This window comes from Musca autumnalis, unplaced genomic scaffold (genome assembly GCF_047663935.1).
Source record: "Musca autumnalis isolate F117 unplaced genomic scaffold, ASM4766393v1 scaffold_2, whole genome shotgun sequence".
Taxonomy (NCBI): Eukaryota; Metazoa; Arthropoda; class Insecta; order Diptera; family Muscidae; genus Musca; species Musca autumnalis.
In genome coordinates, this window is record NW_027411755.1 from 105,546,654 (window position 1) to 105,555,879 (window position 9,226).

At 35.4% G+C, this 9,226-nt stretch overlaps 2 protein-coding genes and 1 pseudogene across 2 annotated transcripts; 1 reads left to right on the forward strand and 2 right to left on the reverse strand.

Moving 5' to 3' along the window:
• Positions 1 to 1,450: 1,450 nt before the first annotated feature.
• Positions 1,451 to 3,300, reverse strand: LOC141394381 (acetyl-coenzyme A transporter 1 pseudogene; annotated as a pseudogene).
• Positions 3,301 to 4,512: 1,212 nt separating this feature from the next.
• LOC141392355 (V-type proton ATPase subunit H-like) lies at positions 4,513 to 5,759 on the reverse strand (the record flags this gene model as incomplete). Its single annotated transcript, XM_073965304.1, is given in 6 exon segments — positions 4,513 to 4,683; positions 4,749 to 4,862; positions 4,932 to 5,350; positions 5,426 to 5,469; positions 5,472 to 5,550; positions 5,616 to 5,759. Coding segments are annotated over 6 exon segments (879 nt in total), but the record flags the coding sequence as incomplete, so codon positions are not given.
• Positions 5,760 to 7,712: 1,953 nt separating this feature from the next.
• Bug22 (cilia- and flagella-associated protein 20) lies at positions 7,713 to 9,020 on the forward strand. Its single transcript, XM_073965957.1, has 2 exons — positions 7,713 to 8,133; positions 8,511 to 9,020. Exons 1-2 carry the CDS (start codon positions 7,858 to 7,860, stop codon positions 8,832 to 8,834), a joined length of 600 nt encoding a protein of 199 aa, XP_073822058.1. The 5' UTR covers positions 7,713 to 7,857; the 3' UTR covers positions 8,835 to 9,020.
• Positions 9,021 to 9,226: the final 206 nt, after the last annotated feature.

Here is a 9,226-nt window from a genome sequence, read left to right on the forward strand (position 1 = left end):
AGTGACAAACTCAACTTACAATTGCCGCAAGGAAAATTGCCTAATATAAATATGGAGAAAATGAATATAAATTAGTAGCTGGTTTACATTGCGAAATGTGTGGATTTGAACCGTCAATTCCTTTGCCTATACGTCAAATGGAAACTCATCTGAAATAAATTGGATATCATTTGACGTTTGAGCAATGGATTTGACAGTTGAAATCGAGTGAATTTTGTAAATGTAAACCAGCTATAAGCGTCTTTTCGGTGTTGCCCAGCAAAAAAGTTTGGAAGTAGTGCAATGCAGATTTATGATTTCAATACATCTTTCGATGCAGTCCACACGGAGTTACGAAAATGCACTGCGCTCGATACATTTTGGAAGCACTTTCTTAGAGATCTCTAGCCAAGCAAGCCTATTTTTTTATCCCTACAGTCGCAGTCTTTTTTTCTGAATACAAGAAAGAGTGTTAAAAGTCTAAGATTTTGTTTTATAAAAAATAAAGAAATGCAAACTAAAGTTATGAACATTGCTGTAATTCACGAGACGCAAATTATTTTTGAAGTGGAGTTGGTGTTTTTCGGAAATCTGAACTGAAATAGGAGGAAAAATGAAAAACCATTTGGATGATGAAGCATATCAATTTCGATGTCATAGAAAGCAGAGTAGAGGAAGTCAACTTAGTTACGAACAAATTTAATGGAGAGTTTTTATAATTTGTGTAAATGTAATAAAGTTAATATTCTTGTTTTACACGAATAAGCAATGTATTTTATTTATTTTGGGATATTTTCCATGGCTTGTATTTTATAACATCTTTAGACTGCGTTTAAAATCAATCCAAAACACTACATCAAAGGCTGTGATTTGGATCGAAAATGGAGTGCATCCTAGCTGTGTGCCGTGGAAGCAAAATGGAGTGCATCCTAGCTGCGCGCTCTCTTGTAAAATTCATAGGTGAATTCATAGGAAAAGATGTACTCCAGTGGCAATTGTTCTAGTGATTTAACTGCATCCGCGGATGCAAACTTTTTGATGGGTGTCGATGTGAGAAAGATAAGTCCGTGGTCGCACGTACAAAGTTTTCGGATAATTAAATTGTATTTTTATAATATCCTTTTTATTACTGTGAAGTATTTGTGCAAAATTCCAACAAAAGCATAGACATTTCCGACGTTTTTATTTCCATATTAGCTATCGATTTTTTGAAATGAAACATCGAAAATATCTCATGTTGTCAGTGAACTATCCCGGAGATAACACATGCAACTAACTTGCAGACAGTTGTGTACACATATTTAGTCTGTTCAATCCCACGGCAGCGGGTTCTTTCGTACCGGATTGACCCGGAACAACACAAAACCAATGTTCCGGCCAGCGTCTGTACATACAGTATCGGCCAAAACTAAAGCACCCCCTCAGTACATATTTTTAAAATGAAAATTTTTTTAAGAAAACAAAGTTGTAATTTTTATTTGTATTTTTCATTTTCTTTATTTATATCCATATTAATAGAAAACACAATCAGAATGTATTCAGAATGTAATAAACAAAAGTTAAAATTCAAAAATCATTTTAGGTCGTAAATGTAACCGGACAAAACTAAAGCACCCCCCTATTTGAAGTATAACAAAAACCATTGAAATCAATATTTCGTTGGGCCTCCTCTATTCTTCTATTCTGGATGACACAATCACATCTTTTAGACATAAAGGATTCTAAATAATTAATTATTGCAGGCGAAATAATTGATTTTCGGAAAATTTAGCTTAAATCCTCAAAATACTGAAAATCCGAACTTATCGCTATATGGGGGCTATACCCAAACGTGGACCTAGGACAACGATCTTTGGTGGATAGGTTTTGTGACCACTAGGAACCCTAAGTACCAAATTACAGCTAATTTAGTAGGAAAAGGTTTTTTATGCTGGTCGTCGATAAAAAATTCAAAATACCGAAGATCGGAAGGTTCCGCTATAAGGATGCTATACCAAAACATTACCCGATATTGTTCATATCCATCCGAAAATGATACTACAGCCTCCTCTGGTGAAGTACAAAATCGCTTAAGTTTAAAAATTAGAAAAAGAACGATTCACAAAAGAACGGTAGACGTCGACTTATTCAGTCGACGACGACCAACAAGCAATATTTAGGATTTAACAGTTGCCCACTTGGTACACGTCTTTTACCATCTGAATACATTAAATTAAATATAGCTTCATCGGAAAATAGCAGTATCCTCCATTTTCTAATCCAATTCACTTTTAGTCGATATTAAAGGTTTCGGATATTTTTGCAAAGAATGCCATTACCGCCACAAACATACAATATAGGAATATTTGATAGATGCCATAGTTAACCACCAGCAGGACATAATAATATATCGGCACTTCACCACCAGCAATCATGTGAGGTGTAAAATAGGCAATCATCGAAGCAATGGAAGCAAATACAATACGATATGGAATTGCCTTGACGTAAACATCCATGGGTCTGGGCCCGTTTGTATAACGGCTAACAACGAGCGGTAAAACAATTTGTAATGGTATTATGGGTACAACCAACAGAGCCAATTTCTCTTTGGGCACACCAGCATCTATTAGTTTCAGGGAAGTTACAGCATCACAGGCGGCAAAGGTTACTTTTACTGTTAGCAATATGCCAGCCAAAATTTGCACTGGACGCATACGCACCATATCAATGAGGATTTTATAACTTTCATAAATATTCAATTCATGTTCTTCAGTGTAACGAGATCCGTCATCTTTATGCTTGGCAATGTTTTCTTTTTTAAATATAGCTACCTTATAATTTCATCATGTGTCATACAGCTACCATCCCCCATTCGAACCCAATTACATTCGTCTTTAATTGCAAACCTATTTCTTTCTTTGTTATTTTAGAAAAATTTTAAAGGTCAAGGTCGACCGTCGTCAGTCAATGCAACCCAACTAATTGTTCCGCCACCATGCGCCTCCAGAATTCCTGTGTAAACTTGATTTCGTTGAACAATACTTTGGGTAACAATTTGGAATGAAGGTGTGCTAGAAAAATTTAAGAAATTATTTTTGTAAAACTTTTGACAATGTTGTAACAGATTACAGATTGCCTTAATAAATGTTCGATTGATGTCTGGTTTGGACTTTGAACGTTTGGTCTTGGCTGCTTGTGATTGTGCCGGCAATCCGAAAAGGCAACTCTTCATCATCGCTTATTTATTTTTAGGAAATAGGAGCTCAAAATCTATCACATACACTAATTTCGTACGACAAATGTCGATTTTTCAACATAAGCCGCCGTCGACAACAAATTTGTTCGGCGCAGGTCTCTTACGGGAATACGAAAACATCTGATTTTGACGGGAATAACATGAATGTAAACAAATCTGACAGGAATACGAAAGCATCTGATTTTGTTTTGACGGGAATAACATGAATGTAAACAAATCTGACAGGAATACGAAAACATCTGATTTTGTTTTGACGGGAATAACATGAATGTAAACAAATCTGACAGGAATACGAAAACATCTGATTTTGTTTTGATTTGTTCCAGACGCATTATTAATTATTTGACTTGAATAATTATTATTATTAACAAAATTTTGCGTAAACTAAACAAATAATATAAACTCCTGTCTCTCCCTCTCGCCCATCTTTTCCTTTGACAAAGCTGCAGAATTACAAAGACGTCAGGCATTGCGTAAAAAGAATGTTAGACGTCATGAAGATGTACAGACCGACAAATATTTGGAGGAGCTAGTGTCGTCAAGGCCGGTAGAGACACAAACAGATCTATTTCTGGAGAAACCACCTACACCCCTGCCAAATTGGCGTCGATGTGGTGATGTGACGGTGAACTCTTCCAATTCGATGAAGAAGCAAGCAGAATATGAATATGCAAGCAGAGTAAGTAGACAAACAAGTATAATTCAAATCAAAAATGTTTAATAATCGTTCATTTTCAGACTCCTGCACAACGCGAAGCCGAATTGGCAGAATTACGTCGCCTGGAAGCTGAAGAGATACGCCTACAGGCCGAAAAGGAAAGACGTCTAAGGCAAGACCAAATTGCTAAATCCCTGGATAATGATATGCAACAAGAAGTAACCGCCTGTAACAAATCTTGAGCCTGCCACAGATGCACAGATGCCAAGCTAATGGATCCCTCTGGTCACATTGTAGATTCGCGTGAAATTCTTACCGTTATATACATAGTGTTCCTTCAGGTTGTTTATAAAGACCTACAAAGACTCCCTCTAGTTTTCTATAAAAACTATCCCCCACTGGTCTATAAAGTCTTCCTTCTGGTCGTCTATAAAGACTCCGTATGGTCGTCTATTAAGACTCCCTTCTGGAAGTTTATAAAGACTCCCTTCTGGTTGTCTACAAAGACTCTCTTCTGGTAGTCAATAAAGACTTCTCCTGGTCGTTTATGAAGACTGTCTTCTAGTCATATACAGTGTTGGTTAGTTTTCATAATACAATTTGCACATGTTCTGTGAAATAATTAGTTGTTAATACACGATTTTTCCTTTACTTATAGTTTAATAACATTATAATTGTTTATGTATATTTGTTTATTATTAAGTGGGAATTTTAAATTAGATGCAATAATACTTAAGCTTTGCCGCTAATGGCAGCTGAACCTTGTTTTTGATTTTCATTATCCTTTTCAAGTTGTTTGCCCAAGTATTCCCTGGAATGGTGGAGAAGAAAAAAAATTAGTTTTATATAACAAAGTAATATATAGTTTAATCATACCAATTGTGAACCATCAATTTTTGTACAGCCAACAAGGCTTCATAACGTACATTGGGATCTTCATGGCCCAACAGTTGCATCACAATTTGTTTACCACCCAATTGTTCCAAAACGCTAAAAAGGTAAAAATGTTTTATTTCAATAAATGAATACAAATAATTGTATAGCATTTTTTCAACTTACTGTTTTCCTCTGGGATAGTGACGCACATATTCTCCAATATCATAGCAGGCAACAGACAAAATTATGGGATCCTTGGAGGTTTCCAAGAGATGTACCAAAATGCGCAACAATTCGTAGTTCTTTTCATTCAAACGTTGGGCATTTTCACGCCAGAATTTGGCAGATTTGTGTACAGGTGACCATTCCAAACGGGCACTGCGCAATTCAGTGGCATATTCATCGAATGAAGACAAATCTTGTACAGAGTTTTGTAATTTTTCTGTCAAGAATTCAACATCGGCAGAGATGTCTTCGTCGTCGAAACGACGCTGTTCCAAAATGGACAATTGTTTCAAGACTTTGCACTGAACCATGGCAACTTGGGAATCAGTTGGTTTTTCAATTAAGTTGCGGAATACACCCAAGATGATGCGGGTAACCTTTAAGAGCAGAAATATTTCATTTAATAATTAATTGAAGTTAATAAATAATTGAAGTTAATAAGAAATGTTTACCTTTTCCTTGGCACAATCGTTCAGGATATCAGCCAAAATGGGATGACAGTGAATTTGTTCATTTTTGTGGCCAACAAGGGATTGAAGGTCAAAACCCACAAACAGAAGACCAATTGATATTGGACCTATAATAGAAATTACAAATAAACGTCTGCTTTATGAATAGGATTTTTTCACATTTTTTACTTACTTGGAAGTTAACACGAGATGACAAAATGCGTACCAAAGTACTGATGCCATCAACACTAACGAAAGCAAAACGATATTCATCAATACGCAACATCATTTGGAGGCAACGAGCCACGGATTGAATATATTCATTTGACTGTTGTAAGAATGAAATATTAGAAAAAAATAAGGTCAAAATTTGCAGCAAAATTTAATGTTGGTTTGTTAGTTGGTGTTATTTTTATAAAAGAAAACGTAACAACTTTTGTATGGCATTATACAAGTCAGGTCAATGGACCAAAGTAGATAAAAAAACATCCCAAAAAAAGATGGAAGAAATTTTGAGTTTTATTTTCAATGAATAAGACAGGGCCACAACAACATCAACAGCAACAAAAACAAAATTAACGGAAACAAAAATACAAAAATGCCAGGTATGAATGTAAATATGAATGAACTGATATGTGTAGATAAGATGACCACATTCAAGTTATTTTTGAATTGATACGAAATAATTCAATTCAATGTATTTAGCTCGCAATTCGAACCCATCTGGCCCATGAAAGCCAATTACAATATGTATATGAATTGCTGATCGCGAAAAAAGTAGTCCAAGATATAAATTAAAAAAATAGCAATCGACAATTTTTATTACAAGAGATTTTTACGAAATAGGGGTCTATGGCATATACGAATAGGTAGTTCTCCTTGTAATTAATCCATTAAAACACCGTCGTAATAGATTATCATTTCAGCCTTACTTGTTCATAGACGTCTCTAACTTATTTTTGTTTAAAAGGAAGACAATTGGGGTCGAAAATGTGGCTATTTACTTCATAATGTCCCCCTAATATGTCTACTTTTTTGTAAAGAGTAATGACCGAAAAATTTACAATTTATGTGAGATATTTAACTTAAACAGAATTTTAAAAGAAAACATATTGTGCGCGCATCCAATTCTTTTGTAAGCTACCGAACTTACAAAACGATTGGTAAGGAATATATAACTTTGAAACGATGTGAAAAACTGAAACTGCCCTCCATTCCATTGTGTTGGTGGAGAGGAGCATTTGAAACATATTAGATTATTAGTATGCCTAAATGAAAGTTATTTTATGATAATGCTACCAGGTTTGCATGTTAATGCGCATATTTGTTGCAAAAAAGCCGCTGCAGCCTCTTCACGATATTTCAAAAACTCAACCAGATCAAGGTGACTGGAGTTTCCCTTATCATGGCCATTAGAATGTATAATTATTGTTTGTATTCTTTTTGACAGGGCAGTCATCTCACTTAAATATTTTTTGCACTTATTTTTTGGTTTTATGTTACGTTGTTGTTGGGACGGATATATTTTGCAGGATTGGGGGATAGATAGAAAAATACATATAAGTTTATTTACAACGTGTTCTAAAGTACATGTGTGTACATGTGTGTACTATATGTGTGGACGCCAGTCGTTTGTAGAATTCAGAAACAAGAAGTCCAAAACCCGTAGAGTGAAACAGGGAGTTCCCCAAGGAGGGGTGATATCTCCGGAACTGTTTAACCTCTACCTTTCTGAAATTCCACACCCTACAGACGGCATAGAGATCATGATGTATGCAGATGATTGTACGATCTGGGCGTCGGGTCTAATCGTCGATGACATATGTGGACGGCTGAGATGAGGCTCCCACTGAACATATTGGTCGATGGTGCACTGATTCCGACCACTAACTACCCTAAAATACTGGGTGTACATGTACATGTTCGTACATTTAGTCTGTTCCTTTATTTCTGCTCCCATATGAATTGTATTGTGTCTGAAGTAAAGGAACGCTTTTCGAGTAAAATTTGGTAGAACTTGAAGATTCTGGAACGTAAAGGAACATAGCTATTATAGTCGAAACTTGTATTATTACGTATGCGCAAAGGAATTGACAGTTGGAATAGAGTGGATTTCGTAAATGTAAACCAAGCATAGGTTTTTTTTCGAACTGGAACAGAGCTAATATGTGTGAGTGTTTGGTATTTTTCGAACTTGCTTGTGTAAACGGGGGTATATAGTGGACAATATCGACTGACCTAGTTCCTATGCTGTTTTTAATGAATCGTTCTATTGAACTAATTTATTCATAACTAAGCAACTCTATTTGATACATGGCAACCAGAACAACTTAAAACAATTTTAGGCTTCAAACAAATGCTGTTTATACATTAGAGAGGTGCAAAATTTGAGTTTTGTGTCCAATGACATATATCTTTGTCTCCCTTAAGCCAGTATGTTCAAGAATACTTTTCAATCAGGGTTCCTTTCTGTGCTTTACAGTATAGGAAGTAAGCCACTTCAAATCTGGGACAAAAAAGTGAGGAATGGACATATCAAGCGTATTACCGACAATGATATACAAAGTTTGGTTCTTGAAATTGTGGGTACAAATGTGAGTACCACGTTCATAACATGTCCAGCAGACCCCAAAAAAACTTTGGGCATTAAACTGCCTTTTTTGGTTATGATTATAAAGAATGTAAAAAAATATTTCACCTTCGAAGTACAGGTAAATAGTAGTTAACGAATTTAAATATTGGAGCAAGTTGAATGTAGTGGCTAGATTTGGAACTTTTCCCACAGAAAGTTTCCAAAAATTATATTTATGTGGAAAATAGCCGGCCTTCGGCCGGGATACTAAACAGGGCTAACGCGATCATAATTTTTTTCAAAATTATTTTTTGTCAAAAATCATGGGCTTTTCGGAATTTTGGAAGTCTATATCTCGGAAAATACGGACTTCCCGCACATGATTTATATATTGGCGTAACCAGCATTCCAAGACCTACCTGTGGACAAGATTCCAGAATTTTCTGAGTCCAGCCACTACATTCATCTTGTGCCTAAATATTACCTAATTATAGTTTTTAATTTCGATGACCACAGGTACTTGACGATAAGAATGTTCGAAGACGTTTCCGTGCCAGCAATTACCAGTCGACAACGCGAGTGAAGCCCTTTATTTGTACAATGCCAATGCGATTAGACGAGGGTTGGAATCAAATACAATTCAATTTATCAGATTTTACGAGACGGGCTTACGGTACTAATTATATTGAAACTTTAAGGGTACAAATACATGCGAATTGTCGAATTCGTCGGGTTTACTTTTCGGACCGACTTTATTCTGAAGATGAGCTTCCTCCAGAATTTAAATTATTCCTGCCAATACAGAAGCCGACACAAAAAACACAGGCCATATGCAGTTAGTCAAAATTCATTTGTCTCCAGCATACTTCATTTGAAGTAGTCCAATTAGAGTAATTATAGTGGCACCCCGTTATCCAACTTTCAACAATATCAATATTTGTATCCAAATCTAGAATTTTTTGTATATGTAACAATTATGTATTTCTTATAAAATGACTTCTAAATTGTAAAAAACAGTATCACAAATATGTATGTCTTTACTTTTATAGGTTTCAAATGAAACGCTGCACAAATAAAAAAAATATATAGTCTTTGTTATTCATTTCATAGCCATGCTAAAAACCAGTCCGTATTTCACAAAACTTTTCACATTGCATTTCTTAATGTTTTCGCCAATCTGTTCTACAGAACCAAAAATTCGGTTAGTGATAAGTTGCAAATGATAACTAAAA